The sequence below is a fragment of the Grampus griseus genome (genome assembly GCF_964374135.1).
Source record: "Grampus griseus genome assembly, chromosome: 4".
In the NCBI taxonomy this organism is placed as follows: Eukaryota; Metazoa; Chordata; class Mammalia; order Artiodactyla; family Delphinidae; genus Grampus; species Grampus griseus.
Window position 1 is genome coordinate 79507470 of NC_138997.1, and position 19649 is coordinate 79527118.

General features: G+C 36.3%; 1 protein-coding gene across 1 annotated transcript in view; it reads right to left on the reverse strand.

Annotated features, from left to right (window-relative positions):
- The window catches only part of NSUN7 (NOP2/Sun RNA methyltransferase family member 7), a gene marked incomplete at both ends in the record, with an annotated part of 61381 nt that overhangs the window by 25210 nt on the left and 16522 nt on the right, over positions 1–19649 (reverse strand). Inside the window, 4 exons of the mRNA XM_082653470.1 lie at positions 2241–2384; positions 10461–10671; positions 11821–12004; positions 12345–12497. Coding sequence (XP_082509596.1) covers positions 2241–2384; positions 10461–10671; positions 11821–12004; positions 12345–12497 — 692 coding nt within the window. The remainder of the gene's footprint in view (positions 1–2240; positions 2385–10460; positions 10672–11820; positions 12005–12344; positions 12498–19649) is intronic.

The following is a 19649-nucleotide window of genomic DNA, read 5'->3' on the forward strand; positions in this document are numbered from 1 at the left end:
GGGAAGCAGCCGCATAGCACAGGGAGATCAGCTCGGTGCTTTGTGACCACTTAGAGGGGTGGGATAGGGAGGGTGGGAGGGAGGGAGACGCAAGAGGGAAGAGATATGGGAACATATGTATAACTGATTCACTTTGCTATAAAGCAGAAACTAACACACCATTGTAAAGCAATTATACTCCAATAAAGATGTTAAAAAAAAAATCCCTAGCAGTGAGTGGCAAGTGACAATTAAGCTGCATCTTACGGAGTAGACTGGACATAAGCAACACACTTCGGGTGTCACTGTCTCCCATCACTCCCAGATGGGAACATCTAGTTGCAGGAAAACAATCTCAGGGCTCCCACTGATTCTGCATTATGGTGAGTTGTATAATTATTTCATTACATATTACAACGTAACAATAATAGAAATAAAGTGTACAATAAGGACTTCCCTAGTGGCGCAGTGGTTAAGAATCGCCTGCTGGACTTCCCTGGTGGCGGAGTGGTTAAGAATCAGCCTGGCAATGCAGGGGACACGGGTTCGAGCCCTGGTCCAGGAAGATCTAAGCAACTAAGAGCAACTAAGCGGAGCAACTAAGCCCGTGCGTCACAACTACTGAACCTGCACTCTAGAGCCCACGAGTCAAAACTACTGAGTCTGTGTGCCACAACTACTGAAGCCTGCATGCCTTGAACCCATGCTCCACAACAAGAGAAGCCACCGCAATGAGAAGCCCGCACAGCACAACGAAGAGTAGCCTCCGCTCGCCACAACTAGAGACAGCGCGTGAGCAGCAACGAAGACCCAACACAGTCAAAAATAAATTTTTTAAATTAAAAAAAAAAAAAAGCGCACAAAAAATGTAGTGTGCTTGAATCATCCCAAAACCATACCCCCACCCCCACCCCAACCACCGGTCTGTGGAAAAACCGTCTTCCACGAAACCAGTCCCTGGTGCCAAAAAGGTTGGGGACCACTGGTATAGTGGAATTCTTTCTATAGTGTAGTATAGTGGAATGTGCTAACTAATCTGAATTTGAATCCCAGCTTTGAATCTAGCTACATGACCTCAGGCAACTTGCTAAATTTGTCTCAATCCTGGGGGTTTTTTCCCCCCTTTATAAAACAGAGATAATTAAATAACACTATCCTCACAAAGTTATTGTGAATATTAAGTTATAATGCATGAACACTTCCTAGATATTGACTGGGGCATAGTTGCGCTCCATAAATATTAGTTTCTTTCCCTCAATTACTTTTTCTTCATTTTAGATTCTGTCCTTGCTAGAAATAGAAAACAGTTACTCAACATATTCTGAATGTTGGTGGAATGTCCTCTTTGTCTAATATTCTAGTTAACCGTACCTATGCCTTTCACTATAAACAAGGGATTAGAGTAAGAAGCAATTTCAGTTAACATACTGTGATTAACAGCATGATTCAAAGGGCCAGAGTCAGAGCAGTAGTGTTTGAATCCAGGCTCTGACACTTACCAGTCAAAAGACTCTGAGTGGCTTCAACATCTCTTGAGCCTCAGATTCCGTATTTATAAAAGAGAAATAATGAGTAACCAATTCATTGAGTTCTTGTGAGGATTTGATGAAATAATCCAAGCAAAGGATTTAGTTCAGTGCCTTATACATAAGTGCTCAATAAATGTTAATGTTAAATAATATTTCTTAATTTATTCAAGAAGCAAATAAAATATTCTCAGAATATTTAATCTGAGATATTCGTATCATAAAACATACATACTGGGGGTTAAAGAAGTCTTGAGTTTGAAATAGTCTGATCATGATTTAATTGGGATCATCTTGGAGCACAGACTCTAGAGTCAGGCAGATCTAAATCTGAATCCTAGCTCTCTTACCAAGTAGTTATGTGACTATATAAAAATGAATGAATCTTTTTGAGTTTCAGTTTTTTTATCTATAAAATGCTGATAAATGTTAATGCCTATATTCTGAGCTCTGGTATATGCCAGAACAGCATACTAGCATCTGTTCTGATTGCCTACATCACTCTAACTATTGAACATTTTGAATATTCCCCTTGCCCGTATCTCACAGAACTGGTATAATAAAGATTAAATGAGGTAATGGATGTAAAATACTTTATCCATATTAAGTGCTCTATATATGGTAGTTATTCATTAATCAGATGTATCTGATATGTCATCTTAATGATTTTAAATAATTTCATTTTAAAAATATTAAAATTTCAATAATTTAGAAATTAAAAGTTAAAGCAAGTACCTTCATGCTCATTTAAAATAAATTCTACTGGATTGCTAACACCCAGTCCTGAACAACGAGGTAGCAGCAGAATCACTTTAACTTTCTGTAACCTATGATCCTTTGATTCAAGGTTAATAAATGTCTCGTGAAGTATTTCAATATCTGGGAGAAAAAACACAGAAAATGTATGTAAAAATATTAATTAAAAATCTTAATCAGTATGTAATTATATCTATTTATCATTGTTCATTTTTAAATCCTCAACCCCACAAAAAGTCATTTTAATGCAGTCAGAAAAGAGGATTATTTTCTGATAACATCCTAAAGTTAATGCGTGAATTCTCTTAATAGAGTTCTTTCTCCTTTACTTGAGAGAATGATTTTGAAGTTTAAATATCTTCTACATAAAATATAATTTAAATTTTCCATTCTGAACTTCAGATTGCATTTAAAGCAGTATGGTATAGTGGAGGGAAATGGCTTTTAGAGGCAGAAATACCCAAGTTTGACTCCCAACTTCACTATTTACTATCTGTGTGACAATCTCTCTAAGCCTCAATTTCCTTATTTGTAAAATGGGATAATAAAGCCTACACCTCATCTAATTGTAGTGAAGATTGAGATAAAGCAGTTAGGCTTAGCATGGTGCCTAGTATACAGTAAATGCTCAGTATTGGTTACTTCCCTTCCCATTTTTTAACCCCTTTTATATTCTATTTTTCCCAGAAAAAAAATTTTTATTAGCATTTATATTTTCACTTAGCATTTTATAATTTTTATTTAGGCACAGTCTAAAGGTCCTCAGGGACCTTATAATTTAGTTTAAGAGTGTCTGCCTTCCCTCAGGTTATAACTATCTGTGATCCTGTCTTAGGGCCACCCCTTCACTTCTGCAATGGCTCCCATTCCCCTCATCTGCTGAGGAGTCGCTCTTGAAATTGCCCTACCCAACCCTTCTCTTGTCTAATCAATTCTTCTCTCTTTCTATTGTCTCTTTTGAAAAAAAAATTTTAATCAAGTGGGCCTTTTTCTTTTTTCCCCTATTTTTAACTTTTTATTGTAAAAGTTTCAACATATTATGTCAAAAATAGACATAATATGTAATAAATTCTCAAGTACCCATTATGGTGCTTCAACAATGAACCATTCATTCCCAATCTTGTTTCATCTATATCCACACCCACTTCCACTCCCCCATATTATTTTGAATCTATAAAATATTTCACCATATATCACTAAAAGATAAGAACCCCTTTAAAAATACAGCCCCATACATTTTAAAAAGTAATTTGTTATCATCAAATAATAATGGCATACAATCGTGGCTCAAATTTTCCAATAGTCTCACACTTGTCAAATTTTTTTTTATAGTTTGTTTAAATCAGGATTTAGATAAGGTACATACATTGCAATTAGTTGATGTCTTTTAAATTTCTTTTTGTTTATAGGTACCCTCTCCATTTTTTCTTATCATTTATTTCTTAATGAAACATGTTTTTTTTGTACTACTAGAGTTTCCCACAGTCTGGATTTTGCTAATTACTTTCCTAAAGTGTAGTTTATTAGTAGCTGGATCTTTAGAGCTTAATTAGATTCAAGTTCTTTTTTTTTCTTGGTGGGTGGGGAGCACAAAACTACTTCACAAGTGGGGTCACATTCATCCATTAAATTGCCTTTATGGTACCAGCAAAGGGGTTGCAAAATAGTCGTATTCTACTCCCGTCTTCCCTTTTTCATTTATCACCTGGAATGCTTCTAAAAGAAGAAACTTCCCTTCCTCTACTGCTTAGTTACCCAGGGGTTCCTATTCTCTCTGGTTAACTAGGTAAAAATTCAAAGGGGTAATAAACCTGGAAGTGCTGGATCATAAGGGCATGTATTTTTTCAATTTTAGTGATTAATGCTAGTTTTCCAAAGTCACTGTACAAATTTACAGTCCAACCAACGGTGTCTGAGCATTCCTAATGCTCCTTACCTTGCCAGCACATGGTACTGCCATCTTTTTAATTTTAATCATTCTGTGGATATGTGGTGGTAAGTTGTGATTTGAACTGCATTTCCTCGATTACTAATGGGGTTAAGGTACTTTTACATAAGTTTTTTTGGTATTTGTATATCCTCTTTTGTGAAATGCCTGGTCATGTCTCTTGCACATTTTCCAACTGGGCTGTCTTTTTTATTGTTAATTTGTAAGAATTCTTTGTATACTGTGGCAAAAAAAACCTCTTCATCAGTTTATATATTCCCTCTCTACAGTTTGCCTTTGTACTCTTAATGCATAGAAGTCCTTAAATTTTAAAAAATTTTACTGTAGTCCAAATTATCAATCTTTTCTTTTATGATGAGTGCTTTATGTGCCCTGTTTAAGAAACCTTTACCAGCCCCAGTCAAGAAGTTTTCTCCTATAATACATTCTAGATTTGTGTAGATGGTGTGAAGCAGGGGTCATTTTTTCCCAGCACCATTTACTAAAAAGACCTTCTCTTCCTTAATATCCTGTAGCATCAAGAGGATTGAATTGAATCAATACAGATCAACTTGGAGAAGAAACTCATCTTTATGACATTTAGTATTCCAATTCATGAACACGGTCTGTTGTTTCCATTTATTTAGGTCTTCTTTCTTTCTTTCAATAATGTTCCATAAGTTTTATGAGGAGGTCTTACACATCTTTTACTAGGTGTATTCCTAAAAGTTTTATGGTTTTTTGTTCATTGTAAAAGGTATCTGCTTCATTTTCAAATTTTTGTTATTGGTGTACAGAAACTGAATTCGTATGCTGACCTTGTATCTAGCAACACTGCAAAAGTCATACGTGTAACTGATTCACTTTGCTGTACAGCGGAAATTAACACAACATTGTAAATCAACCATACCCCAATAAAAATTAATTTTAAAAAGGCATACATGAAATCTATAGTTTATAGATTACTTTGTTTTTTCCACATATATAATCATGTCACCCATAAATTAAACACAATTTTATTTCTTCCTTTCCAAACGTTATATCTTCTATTTCTTCTTTTCTTTCCTTACTGTACTGCCTATGATTCCCAGTACAATGTTGACTAGAAGTGGTGATGGCAGGCATGCTTATCTAATCCCTGATACCAGAAAGCTTTAAACATACCATCAAGTATGATATTTGCTGTGTATATATATAATAAATGAATGTTAAATTTTATCAAATTTCTTTTCTGCATCTATTGAGATGACCATAAAATTGTTCTCCTATTAACATGATTACATACATTGATTTTTAAGAGTTAAACCAACTTTGTATTCCTAGAATCCAGCTTATTTATAATGTACTATTCTTATATATTTCTAAATACAGTTTGCTAATACTTATTTCAGCTAGCTAACACTTATTTTTACAAATATGCTAATGAGTGGCACTAGCCTATAATTTTCCTTCCTTTAATATCCATTTCAAGTTTTTGATATCAAGGTTATAAATTAACTGGGAAGTAATCCTTCTTTTTCTATTCTCTGAAAGAGTATTATTTCTTCCTTAAAGGACTAAAGGTTTTTAAATTTTTTGCTTTGTGAGTGGGGAGATTTTCAATTATGAATTTAATAGACATTTATATCCACTAGTTTTAAGATCTTAATAGATACAAGAGTATTCAGATTTTCTATTTCTTCTTCTGTCAGTTTTGGTAAGTTGTGTTGTTCCAGGAATATGCCAATGTCATTTAAATGTTCAGGTTTGCTCATAGTATCTTTTTATTATGTTTTAAATGTCTCTAGGATCTGTAGTAATATCTCCTTGCCCATTACTGATAACTGAATTGTTTTATAAACTTTTTTCTTGAAGAGCTGAATTAAATTAATATACTTTACCCATTTTTAAATTGTGATATATGTCTTATTATTGTTTACATATTCTAGATACAAGTCCCTTATTACATACATGATTTGCAAATATTTTCTCCCATTCTGTGGGTTGTCTTTTCACTTTCTTGATAGTGACCTTTGAAGAACAAAAGTTTTTCATTTAGATGAAGTTCAATTTATCTTTTCTTTTGTTGTGTTTAACAACACACTGCCAAATTCAAAGTCACAAAGTTTTACTCCTGTGTTTTCTTCTAGAAGTTTTATAGTTTTACCTCTTATAATTAGGTCTTTGATCCAGTTTGAGTTAATTTTTGTGTATGATTTGAAGTAAGGGTCCAACTTCATTCTTTTGCACGTGGATATCCAGTTATCCCAGCACCATTTGTTGAAAAGACTATTCTTCCCTTGTTGAATGGTCTTGGCGCACTTGTCAAAAATCAATTTACCGTAAATGTTAAGATTTTACTTCTGGATTCTCAATTCTATCCACTGATCTACATGTTTATCTTTATGCCAGTCCCGCATTGTCTTGATAACTAAAGCTGTGTAGTGAATTTTGAAATCAGGAAGTGTGAGTCCTATAACTTCGTTCTTTTTCAAGACTGCTTTGGCTACTTCAGGTCCCTCGGATTTCCATGTGAATTTTAGGACAGAATGTCAGTTTCTGCAAAAAAGCCAGCTAGGGTTTTTATAGGGATTGCATTAAATCTGTATTTTTTCATGGATTCTTTAGAATTTTCTATACACAGAGCATTTTACCTGCTGATTCTAGATAATGTGGCTTTATATATTTTGAGACTACGTTATTATGTACATACTTCTTAGTACTGGTATATTTTCCTGATGACTTAAACATGCTATATTTCTAGTAAGTTTTCTTGACATAACACTACTTTGTCTGTAGCTCCTTTTGTTAGTATGTTCACTGAATATCTTTTTCTGTCCTTCTAAGTTTTTTTTTTTTGAATATCCTTTTATGTAAGGGGTATCTCTTATAAATAGCATTTTAAAGTTGATCTTTAAAAATCCAGTATTGATGTTCTTTGTCTTGTAATTCAAGTATTACTCATGCATAGTTAATGTTTACTTATTGATTTATAAATACATATTTTCTGTAAAGTTTAATCTACCTACTTCCTTTCTATTTGTCTTGCCTTTTATACATTACTATGGTGATTCCAATTCCATATTCCACCCCTCCCCCTTAGCTATTAGTTTTACATTCTTTTATTATTTGTTTATTGTTTGCCCCTGATATTATAACACATACCACTGACTTAATAATTTACTACTTTTATCATTTCTTAGACAAAGCAAGGATGACAGAACACATTAATTCCATTTCCTTCTCTAAACTATGTGCAATTGTTGTAATGTATTTTAATTACATATAACACAAATATTGTTAGCTCCACAAGACATTAGTTTACAGTCCCACAAGACACTAGACTACAATTATTTAGATTTACCTATGTACTAACCTTTTCCATTGCTCTTCATTTCTTCCAGCATCTACAACCTTCTGTATGAGACAATATTCCTTCTACTCAAACAATAACCTTTAGTAAACCCTTTATTGTATCTGCTGGTAACAAATTCACTCTCTTTTTCTGAGAGTATCTTTATTTCAAAGGAAATTTTTGCTGTGTATAGAAATCTAGCCTGACATTTTCTTTCTGCACTATGAAGATATTGTTTGTCTCTGGCCTCAGTTGTTTCTGTTGAAAAGTTAATTTTTAGTTTTATTGCTATCTCATCGAAGGTAATATGTATTATTTCCCTGGCTGCTTTGAACATTGTTCTTTGTCTTTCGTTTTCAGCAATTATGCTATGATGTGCCTACTATGTTTTTTACACATTTTTTTTTTTTTTTTATTTTTTAACATCTTTATTGGGGTATAGTTGCTTTACAATGGTGTGTTAGTTTCTGCTTTATAACAAAGTGAATCAGTTATACATATACATATGTTCCCATATCTCTTCCCTCTTGCGTCTCCCTCCCTCCCACCCTCCCTATCCCACCCCTCCAGGTGGTCACAAAGCACCGAGCTGATCTCCCTGTGCTATGCAGCTGCTTCCCACTAGCTATCTACCTTACATTTGTTAGTGTATATATGTCCATGCCTCTCTCTCGCTTTGTCACAGCTCACCCTTCCCCCTCCCCATATCCTCAAGTCTGTTCTCCAGTAGGTCTGTGTCTTTATTCCTGTCTTAGCCCTAGGTTCTTCATGACATTTTTTTTCTTAAGTTCCATATATATGTGTTAGCATACGGTATTTGTCTTTCTCTTTCTGACTTACTTCACTCTGTATGACAGACTCTAGGTCTATCCACCTCATTACAAATAGCTCAATTTCGTTTCTTTTTATGGCTGAGTAATATTCCATTGTATATATGTGCCACATCTTCTTTATCCATTCATCCGATGATGGGCACTTGTTTCCATCTCCGGGCTATTGTAAACAGAGCTGCAATGAACATTTTGGTACATGACTCTTTTTGAATTTTGGTTTTCTCAAGGTATATGCCCAGTAGTGGGATTGCTGGGTCATATGGTAGTTCTATTTTTAGTTTTTTAAGGAACCTCCATACTGTTCTCCATAGTGGCTGAACCAATTCACATTCCCACCAGCAGTGCAAGAGTGTTCCCTTTTCTCCACACCCTCTCCAGCATTTATTGTTTCTAGATTTTTTGATGATGGCCATTCTGACTGGTGTGAGATGATATCTCATTGTAGTTTTGATTTGCATTTCTCTAATGATTAATGATGTTGAGCATTCTTTCATGTGTTTGTTGGCAGTCTGTATATCTTCTTTGGAGAAATGTCTATTTAGGTCTTCTGCCCATTTTTGGATTGGGTTGTTTGTTTTTTTGTTATTGAGCTGCATGAGCTGCTTGTAAATTTTGGAAATTAATCCTTTGTCAGTTGCTTCATTTGCAAATATTTTCTCCCATTCTGAGGGTTGTCTTTTGGTCTTGTTTATGGTTTCCTTTGCTGTGCAAAAGCTTTTAAGTTTCATTAGGTCCCATTTGTTTATTTTTGTTTTTATTTCCATTTCTCTAGGAGGTGGGTCAAAAAGGATCTTGCTGTGATTTATACACATTTATTTTTATTGGAGTTCATAGCACTTCTTGAATCTGTGACTTTAATCAATGTTTAAAAACTCCCAGTCCCAATTTCACATATTGTTTTTTCCCAGTTCCTTTTCTCCTCTCTTTCTGGGTTCCCAATCACAACATACCTGACATCACTGGATCACTGAATCTCATGTGTATTTTATGGTCTCTTCCATATTAGTCATCCTTTTGTCTCCTGATGCTTCAGTCTGGATAGTTTCTTCTGACTGATCAGTTCACTTGTTCCTTCTTTTAGTTTTAACCTACTGTTAAATCTGTTTATTTCTTAATTTCACATATTGTATTTTTCAATTCTAGAATTTTCTTCTGAGTTTTTTAAAAATTATAGTTTCCAGTTCTCTGCTGAAATTCTGCAGTTTGTCATTTAGTCTCTTCAGCATATTAATCATAGTTAAAGTCCACATCTGATACCTCCAGTACCTGGCCCTTTTGTGGGTTTGCTTCTATTGCAGTATTTTTCTCTTTATTTCACTCACATCTTTCTTCTATTTTGTCTGATTTTTCTTTTTCTTGAGTGCCAGACACAGAATTTGAAAAAAATTAGGAGATAATATGAGATCCAGGATGATGTTACTTTCTTCCAGAGAGAATTTACTTTTGCCTCTGGCAATCCCAGATCACCTTAATCCAACTGGGAATTGAGATGACTGGAATTTGGGCTTCAATTCATCAGAGGACTGATCACTACCCAGGGTATACTTCTGTGCTCCAATGAAATCCTGGGTATTTACCAGTCTACCTCTCCATGTCAAGCCCTGGATTCTACTTATCTTTTCGCTCACCCTGTGAATCTGTCAAAAGAGTCGTTTAGTTTTTCAGCTTCACTGAACCTATAATGAAATGTTATCTTTTGTCACAGCATGATCCAGTGGAAAAATTCTTTAAAAATAAGAAGCCTAAGGACTTAGTATCTGGTCCTAGATATTATCTTTGTCCCTTAAGAACTCCTGTGATTGTGTTCTTATTTATTAGAAGATGACAATTTCTACCAGTTACTTTAATTATTGTTTGAAACTCAAATTATGCAATAAATGTCAAGCAATATACCAAAGTGCCAATATATTCATTAATTTAAACTGCAGTTGTTTAACCAATATTAAGTAACAAGAACAGCCTGATATAATACAGATTAGTGGGGATTTTAGGAGTATAGTTCGTATATAGAGTTTTATATTACGAGAGATAACAAATTCAAATATTTTTAACATTTCTAAATCTTACAGAACATTACCACCAAACAAATAAATATTTGTACATACTTTTACATCCCATTTTTGTGAAAAGGTTCTTCAGGTCAGGATCCTTAGCTTGTGATTGTACTCCACACACAAATATTTTTGAGGCATTATTATTTGTTAAGACTGACATATGGGCAACTGTGTACCACGAACCTGTATTGACCATTAAGATATCATCATCCATATTTAATAAAGCCTTCACAGAATGGACAGCGAGACTTCGAGATTTGTCCTACAAGATAATGGTACAATTAGAATTTCGAAGGGTTTGACCAGAAGCATGTACTGACTTCTTTTTGCCTCAGGTAAAACAAACTATTGGCAGAAATTCTGAAGAGATACCTAACGCATTCGAGTTTAAAACATCTTAACATATGTTAAAATATAAACTTAACAAAGATAACTGATATAAACTGATTTAAAACAATACCCTAACTTTGTTTAGCCTAAATTATGACTGTGATCATTTAACTTTTATACAGTGATAAGGCAATGCCAAAATCCCCAAAATGTGATTAATAGACTACTGATGTCCTGCCTTAGCTCCCATTCTTAAGCCTTCATGAAAATGCACCCATTTGCTACTGCCATTCTTTCTTCCCCATTACACTGTCATCTAAATGGCTGCTAGCTCACAGAGATTAAAAGTAAGATGGTTGACAAGCTTATAAAAGGGGGCTGGACAGATGAGTTTCTGCAACTGATCTCAGTGCTCAACAAGGTGTCACAACAAAATAAGGCCAAGCGACTCTGCCCAAGAATGCAGGTACTATGAAGGGATAAACCTTACAAAACTAAGGTGAATCTGAGGCAAGAATTGAAATCTAAGCACATAAAAATTAATTTAACCTGATTTCTTTTAATTTCTCATTCTATTGAAACCACATTATACCTCACATTCTCTTCCTGCATTGATAGCCGTTTATATATACACATCTTACAAATCAAAGCTGTAGGAATATAGTAAAGAGATAATGGGAAAGTATTACACATTGCGTTTTCAAATGCAGGATGGCACTAGCATCTTCCCCAGAAATGGAAAGAAGAAAAGGAATCATTGTGCCTTCTCTTGAATCCTCCCTTGGGAGAGAAAAATATAGCCTTTTAGCTGTAGGCAATAAGAGTTCCCCCATCTATGGTGTGTAGGAAGAATATGTTCTTTACAATATGCCCACTTCACATGGGGCAAAGATGTCAAAGTATAAAATGAAAACTGGCTGTAGGGGAATTAATTTTATTCAAGGTGAAAATTAGGCCTTATAAACTTCCTTGATAACCTATACAAAATATAACCAATTTGTTAGGTTTTATTTTTAAGTGGAGGAATTCTCTGGGTGAACAGGATTACTGAGAATCACAATGAAAGTAAGTGTTAGTTTACCTGAAATACAAGTTTATAATCTTTGAAAAGATCTATATTTAGAAGATCACTTTTAAGATGAGATGGAAAAATTAAGACATCATAGCAATGTTGATCCACAGCAAAGACTTTATTATGAACATGCAACACAGATTTGACTTTATTATAGCCTTTTTTCTTCAAACTATGATAAACTTCTTCAGGGCTGTAAATATATAACATTAGGTTTTAATTACAAATATAACACATCAAAAGTGTATTTAACACTAGAATCTTTTTCCTACAATAAATAAAAATATCACTGCGAATATTGCATCTAATGGAACTTATAATTTTAGCCAACAATAAGTTGAAAAACAGAGACAAAAAAGTTAACACATTTATGTAATTACTTTTGGTAATCTGGTGATAAAATCCTGAACTAAACTATGATTCCCCAATCACTCCCCCAGATGAGCCCCCCATCCATTAAAAAGGTAATACTTCTTATCACATTATTTTGAAAGGCAAGTGACTTAAATAAAGAATTTGATTAGAAATCTTACCTGATTTTACACGTATTTATCCAAGCATAAAGTGGCAAAGTTGAGGCCCTTAGTTCCTGGTTCCTAACTCTTTCTGGAAGAATGTGGTAAATTGAAAGGGCATCATGTTTGATTCGACATCTCGCCAATGCCGCAGCCAATTTTGTCTTAAAACTAGAAACAGAAAACCCATTCTTGGTAAGTACTGCATTGAAGACAAGACTATCAATTTTCCACTAGAAACATTAACAATTAGAATTTTAACAAATACTTCTATAATTCTATTTCAAATTTTTGAAGTCTAAAATTAAAATTTGCCATATTTAAAAATGGAAATCCAATAATCCTGCTTCTTTTCTTCAGTTTTTGATGTCTCTGTATAGCTGTGTATCTCCTCAAATATTTTCTTTTTAAAAATTTATTTATTTATGGCTGCACTGGGTCTTCGTTGCTGCACGCGGGCTGTCTTTAGTTGTGGTGAGCGGGGGCTACTCTTCATTATGGTGTGCGGGCTTCTCATTGTCATGGCTTCTCTTGTTGCGGAGCACAGGCTCTAGGCACGCGGGCTTCAGTAGTTGTGGCACACGGGCTCAGTAGTTGTAGCTCGTGGGCTCTAGAGCACAGGCTCAGTAGTCGTGGCACACGGGCTTAGTTGCTCGGCGGCATGTGGAATCTTCCCAGATCAGGGCTCGAACCCGTGTCCCCTGCATTGGCAGGCAGATTCTTAAGCACTGCGCCACCAGGGAAGTCCTCCTCAAATATTTAAAACAATTGCTGGCTGAGAGACAAATTTTATGTAGTGAAAAAGGTGTAGGATTTAGAGTCAGACAAACGAAGTTCAATTCAGGCTCTGGGGCTTCCCTGGTGGCGCAGTGGTTGAGAGTCCGCCTGCCGATGCAGGGGACACGGGTTCATGCCCCGGTCCGGGAAGATCCCACATGCCGCGGAGCGGCTGGGCCCGTGAGCCATGGCCGCTGAGCCTGCGCGTCCGGAGCCTGTGCTCCTCAACGGGAGAGGCCACAACAGTGAGAGGCCCGCGTACTGTAAAAAAAAAAAAAAAAAATTCAGGCTTTGTCACTTACTAGCTGTGTGACCTCAGGTGTGATACTGAATCTCTCATCAGCCTCAGTTTTCTCATCTGTAACATGTGATCAGCTTATCTTGCAATTAATGTGGTGATTAATGTCATGTGTGTAAAATACTTAGCACAGTGCCTAGCACGTGGCAGGCCCTCATTATAGGTCAGTTATTATTATCAGAGATGGCAACAGTGTACTCTTGATAAGATTAAGGAACTTTCATGAATATGTATCAAGTCCTTCCCAGTTCTGACTATCCCATACCTCAAAATTCCAAATAACAGAAAAGAAAAACAAGAACTGTTTAGCATAACCATGAAGACCCAATGATTTTTTTTTAATGTCATAGCCCAAATTTTTAATAAATGAGAATACAGGACTTACTCTTGACCTATATTCATAGCATTTTCACAATAGGAATCTAATTGAATAATAAACCTCAAGGATAACCTTGAATGAGAAATGAGGAAGGGATGCCACAAAAAGTCAAGTTCCTTGAGAATGGTGTATGTGGCTGCAGAAAGCTTAATAAGATAGAGACAGAGAGCGAGAGCGGGGGGGGGGGGGGGAGGGAGAGAGGGAGGGAGGGAGGATGAGAACACAGGGGCACTTTGGGTGGGGGTAGAGGGGAGGGTTATCAAACATTAAGCCTTCTGGGACTATCATAGAATTAGATTTGTGGGAACTTCCCTGGTGGCACAGTGGATAAGACTCCATGCTGCCCATGCAGGGGGCCCAGGTTCGATGTCTGGTCAGGGAACTAGATCCTACACGCATGCCACAACTAAGAGTTCGCATGCCACAACTAAGGAGTCTGTGTGCTGCAACTAAGACCCAGTGCAACCAAATAAATGAATTAAATTAAATTTTAAAAAAGAATTAGATTTGTGTAGTGCTATGTCCTAATGTCATAGAACTACAGCAAGGGACATTAAAAATAATTATATATTAATGCACATCAAAGAATAAATTAATATAAAGGGGATGAGTTACTGTTCTATATTATACACTGAGATGTTTCTGAGAACAGACTATTTTTGACTAAACAGTCCTTCCAAATACCTACATAGTTCGAATTTACCGTAATAAATGCTACTGACAATTATTCAATCATTAAATATAAAGATCAGAGATGTGAAGCCTAGAAAAATGTATGTGTTGTGTATATACAGGGAGTATAGGGAGAAAAGATTTTCCAAAACCCAGATAGCAAACATTTTGGACTGTGAATTTTAATATAATTTAATCATATAAAAAGTAACTTGAAGTATATGTACAGTTATAAAGATTCTTATATAAACATACAGTATCAGATTGAGGACAAAGACCAAATCCAAATGCTATTAGGATAACCAGATATATCACTTCCATAAATAAAATATCCTGTGATTGCTAAAAATACTTCCATAGCTTTAAGGTAGACTGCAGTGATGAAAACGGAAGCAAAAACAGCCTTTCCCAACATTCTTGATCCAGAACTCCATCTCCTGCTACAATTTGTGTTATGGCAGAGTTGCTTAATTATCTTTTTATCAGCATCCCTGTTATACATGTAGCCAGAGCTTTGTTTCTGTATGTTAAATTGTAGTTATATAATTCCTAAGCTTAAATCTTAAATGAACCCATTAGCTACAGGCCAGAATCCAAACTCTTTATCATGACACACAAGGATATTAATAATTTAACCTGAACCAACTCTTCCTTTCTCAATTCTCACCACTCACATCCATAAATCTACCTCTAGTCACACACTGAGCTATTTACCACTCTTGCTTACATGCCACATCCATTCCCCTCTTTCTCTACTTTGCTGTTCCTCTCTCTCTCCAGCCAGTATGGTTTGGACTCTGCAATCAGATTACCTGGGTTCAGATTCTGGTTCCACTAATTACTAGCTATGTGACTTTAGACAAGTTACTTAGCTTCTCTAAGCTCTAGGAATTAAGAAGTAGTATCTAACTTATAGAATGGTTGCAAAGATAATTTTGAATGTATTTAAAGTTAAGTTATTCAAGAAATGATAATGATTAATATGCTTATTCTTTTTTTTTTTTTTTTCGGCTGTGTCATGTCTTAGTTGAGGCACACGGGATCTGCATTAAGGTATGCGGGATCTTTCGTTGAGGCACGGCTTCTCTCTAGTTGTGGCGTGCGGGTTTTCTCTTCTCTAGTTGTGGCGTGTGAGCTTCAGAGCGTGTGCGCTCTTTAGTTGTGGCACGCGGGCTTAGTTGCCCCGCGGCATGTGGGATCTTAATTCCCCGACCAGGGATCGAACCCGTGTCCCCTGCAGTGGAAGGCGGATTCTTTACCACTGGACCACCAGGAAAGTCCAATATGCTCATTCTTTTATTACTAGTATTAATCAAGTACTGTTATCAGACCTGAGCTATAAAGATTAAAAGATAGTTTCTACCCTTAAGTAATTTACAATTAGGTGGTAAAACAGACATATAAACAAATAATTATAGCTCAACATGGTTAATGTTATAAGATACATAGATAAAGAAGAGAGTAAATGTATTGGAAGAAGAACAAAATCAGCCTAAAGGGACTTCCAAGAGGAGAAACCTGAACTATTAAAGGAGGAGCAAGAATTTTCCAGACCACAAGAAGAGAAAAGACATACAGACAGAGGGCAGAGTACCGTAAAAAATGGAGATGTTAAACAGCAAAGCATATTTACAGACATTTACAATGTTTCCATTTAGAGCAGAAACCTACAGGTTTCTATTCTAAGCACCACTTCCCTTCTGGGAATAGAAACTTCCCCTCTTACGAAAAATGTTCCTCTCCTCCCTCCGTTCATATAATTTTCTTGGGAGGTGTTCCTAACTGACTCTGTCTCCTTGACCACAGTTGATTGGGAGAGGGTGAGCACTTGACCCAAACCAGAGTCAAGTGAATTTTTGTGTGTAGCAACCGAGAGTCAAGCCAGTCTTTCTAGTTTTCGTGCTGTGTACGATGTAAAGCTCCTGAGTAGTCAGCAGCCAAGTTTCCCATTCTATGAACAGAAGAAAAGATCCAAGAATGAAGGTAAAGCACACAAAGAGGCAGAGACTAGAGTCGAAGAGAGCCCTGATGATACTTGAGCCACAGGATTTAGTTAGTAGAAGCGTAGCCACATCAATGTCTTTCCTGCAAGTCTCATTGTTCAATTCTTCCGTGTGATACCTCATAGTAAAATTTCTCTTTTGTCTAATCTAGTTTGAGTTGGAGTCCTGTGTGTTGTCAAAAAAGAATCCTACCTAATACAAAAAAGGTTTTACTCCGTTTTGGCTTCAAATTTTCAGAAATTTTATCTAACAATGAACAAAATATTTCAAGTTTTTTTTGTTGTTGTTAGTTTGTTTTGCTTTTTGTTTTTCTTTTGTTTTGTTTTGGCCACACCACATGGCTTGTGGAATCTTAGTTCCCTGACCAGGGACTAAACCCAGGCCCTCCGCAGTGAAAGTGCCAAGTCCTAACCACTGGACTGCCAAGGAATTCCCAAAATATCTCAAGTTTTGGAGTGCCATTAGTAATGCCTAACACAAAAGAAATATGGTTCTCTTTAAATATAAATTGAATATTTTCTTAATGCCAAAGGATAATCTTCAGTGAACTGTTTGAATTTCCCATACAAATATAAAATCAGACATCATACTGACAACTGTGTCAGAATATTCACTAAGTAAGTGAAATGGGCTAAGAGTTTCCAAAGAAGGGGTGGAAAGAATATGAGAGACAAAAACCCATGAACAAGTGTTTAGGAAGCATTTCAGCAAATGAGAAACCCTGGAGTATTATGTGAATGAGAAAACTGAGGAATAGAAGAAAAGGGATATATCCAAGCAAAAGTGATTTATCCCAAAAATCCATGGATGGTTTTAACATTCATAAATCATTCAATGTGAATTACCTTACCACATTAATAGAATAAAGGAGAAAAAGGGCTTCCCTGGTGCCGCAGTGGTTTAGAGTCCACCTGCCGATGCAGGGGACGTGGGTTCGTGCCCCAGTACAGGAGGATCCCGCGTGCCACAGAGCAGCTGGGCCCATGGGCCATGGCCGCTGGGCCTGCGCGTCCAGAGCCTGTGCTCCGCAACAGGAGAGGCCACAGCGGTGAGAGGCCCGCGTACCACCCCCCCCAAAAAAAGGAGAAAAAAATGATCATTTCAGATGTTCATCCCAAAACTCTGATCTCTGTTTTCTTACTTTAGTAAGACTACAGTTTTCCTCTTGAGATCCTCCTTCCTGCACTGCAGTTGGAAAGTACCTGTAGGTATATAGCCAGGACTATTCTAGGGCTCACCTCATTTGTCTTCATTCTCTCAAGGATCAAAATTCTGTGCTGCTTTTTGTCTAATGTCCAAAATATTTGCCTCATATATTTTGTCCATCTAGTTGTTTACAGGAGGAATATAGCTTGATCCTAGATACTCTGTCATGACTATATAATCACTTTTTTAAAATATCACTTTACCTGCCATATGGAACAGATTGTGAAAAAGTAAGAGTTACAGGCAGGGAAGGAGGACTACTATTGCAGTAGTCCAAGTGACCCATTATAGTGGCTTGGATTTGAACAGCAGGAGCGGAAATAGAAACAAGTAGACACATTCAGCATGTTTTCCAATTGGAGTTACAGAACTTGATGTATTAGGTGTGGTATGGGCACCGGGGAGGGGAGGAAAGAGGAATCAAGGATGATATCTAAGAAGCTGGTGGTGCCTTAATTGTAATGGGGAAGGTTTCAGGACAGTTTTGGGTGGTTTGGGAGGATGGACCACTAAGTCTTTCTTCTCCTGCCTCTCTACTCTTTCACTGCCCATTCCCCAATTCTGCCTCACCAAAGCCCAACAAATTATTTGGCAGAATCAGATTCTTGGGCTAGTGTAAGGCAGGGGGGGAGTAAGAAAGGAAGAAGCTGTGGTCTCCTTTTATTTAACCCAGTCACATAGTATTTAAAATATAGTTGAATTTTGTACAAGGAATGAGTTCTTAAAGAACTTGCATATGTCAAAAATGATAATAGGTGTCATCTTGGATTATATCTCTAAGGCTATGAACAAATGAAGAAAAAGATACAAGTTGGACTAGTAAGAACCTACTGTATAAAAAAATAAATAAAAGAAAAATTTTAAAAAAATATACAAGTTGGTAGAGTGATAAAACACAAGGATCTCTGGAAGAGACAATAACAACAAAGATCAAACAATTTTCATAAGGAGGAAATAATTCTCATTCAATTTCTTGCTAAATAATTACTTCTATCACCTCTTAGTCTTAATCTTCTTGGTAGAAGCATAACTAAAGTATACTTCAAGCTTACAATGATTCTATTTCCCTGGGGACAACAGTGCCCAGCCCCAAGCCACAGATGATCTACAGATGTTGGCCTCTACCATTCTGTCTCAGTTCAGAATTCTGCTCCATTGGCTATGGGGGATTGGCCCAGGGGAATGCACCTGACCTTCATGGAGCCAATCAAATTCCCAGGGGAGGGATTATAATTTAGAATTGGGGTTAGAGACAATAAGTTAGTCTAAGTGAAGAAACTAACATACAACTGTAACAAGTAAGCTCAAGACGTGGAGTGCAATAGTAGGGTTTTCTCCATGTAGACTAGAGAAGCAGAGAAGGCAGATCTGCAGAGGAAAAGAATGAAGCAGATATTGAGAGAAGCAGAGTTAAAAAGATAAAGAGACAAAGCAGCAGAGATAAAGGTCCTAACATCTTTCCAGCTCCTGCTTTCATCCTCTTCCTGATTCTCTGAGTTGCATGAGACATTCCAATACCTTTATAAGAACATTTTCCATTTTGCTCAGCCTAACTGAAGATGGCTTCTATTACTTGAAAGCTGAGACTCTTGATTAAAACCCTTAGTGTTATCTTTATACATGTATTTTCTCAGCATGATTTTTATCATTATACATGGATTTTTTTCAGTGTTATCTTTATATAAGTATACTGCACTACTGTTCTCTGCAATTCAATCACTAAATACACGCATTTCTCCTATAGCATATTATGAATTGAGTATAGCATGAATTGGGTATGAAATAACTTATTAATGTGGGAATAAGATCTGCATTATATGAAGCTCTATTGGTTTGGGTAGGGGGAAAAACTGCACTGACAGCTTCTCGCCCTGACAAGAATGCAACCAGATGTGTGTCAAGGCAGGAGGTAGCATGGTATGCATTATGGGGAAAGAGAAAACTCTGGAGAATCAGGAACCTAAGACAGTAATATCTTCTGGTTCCTC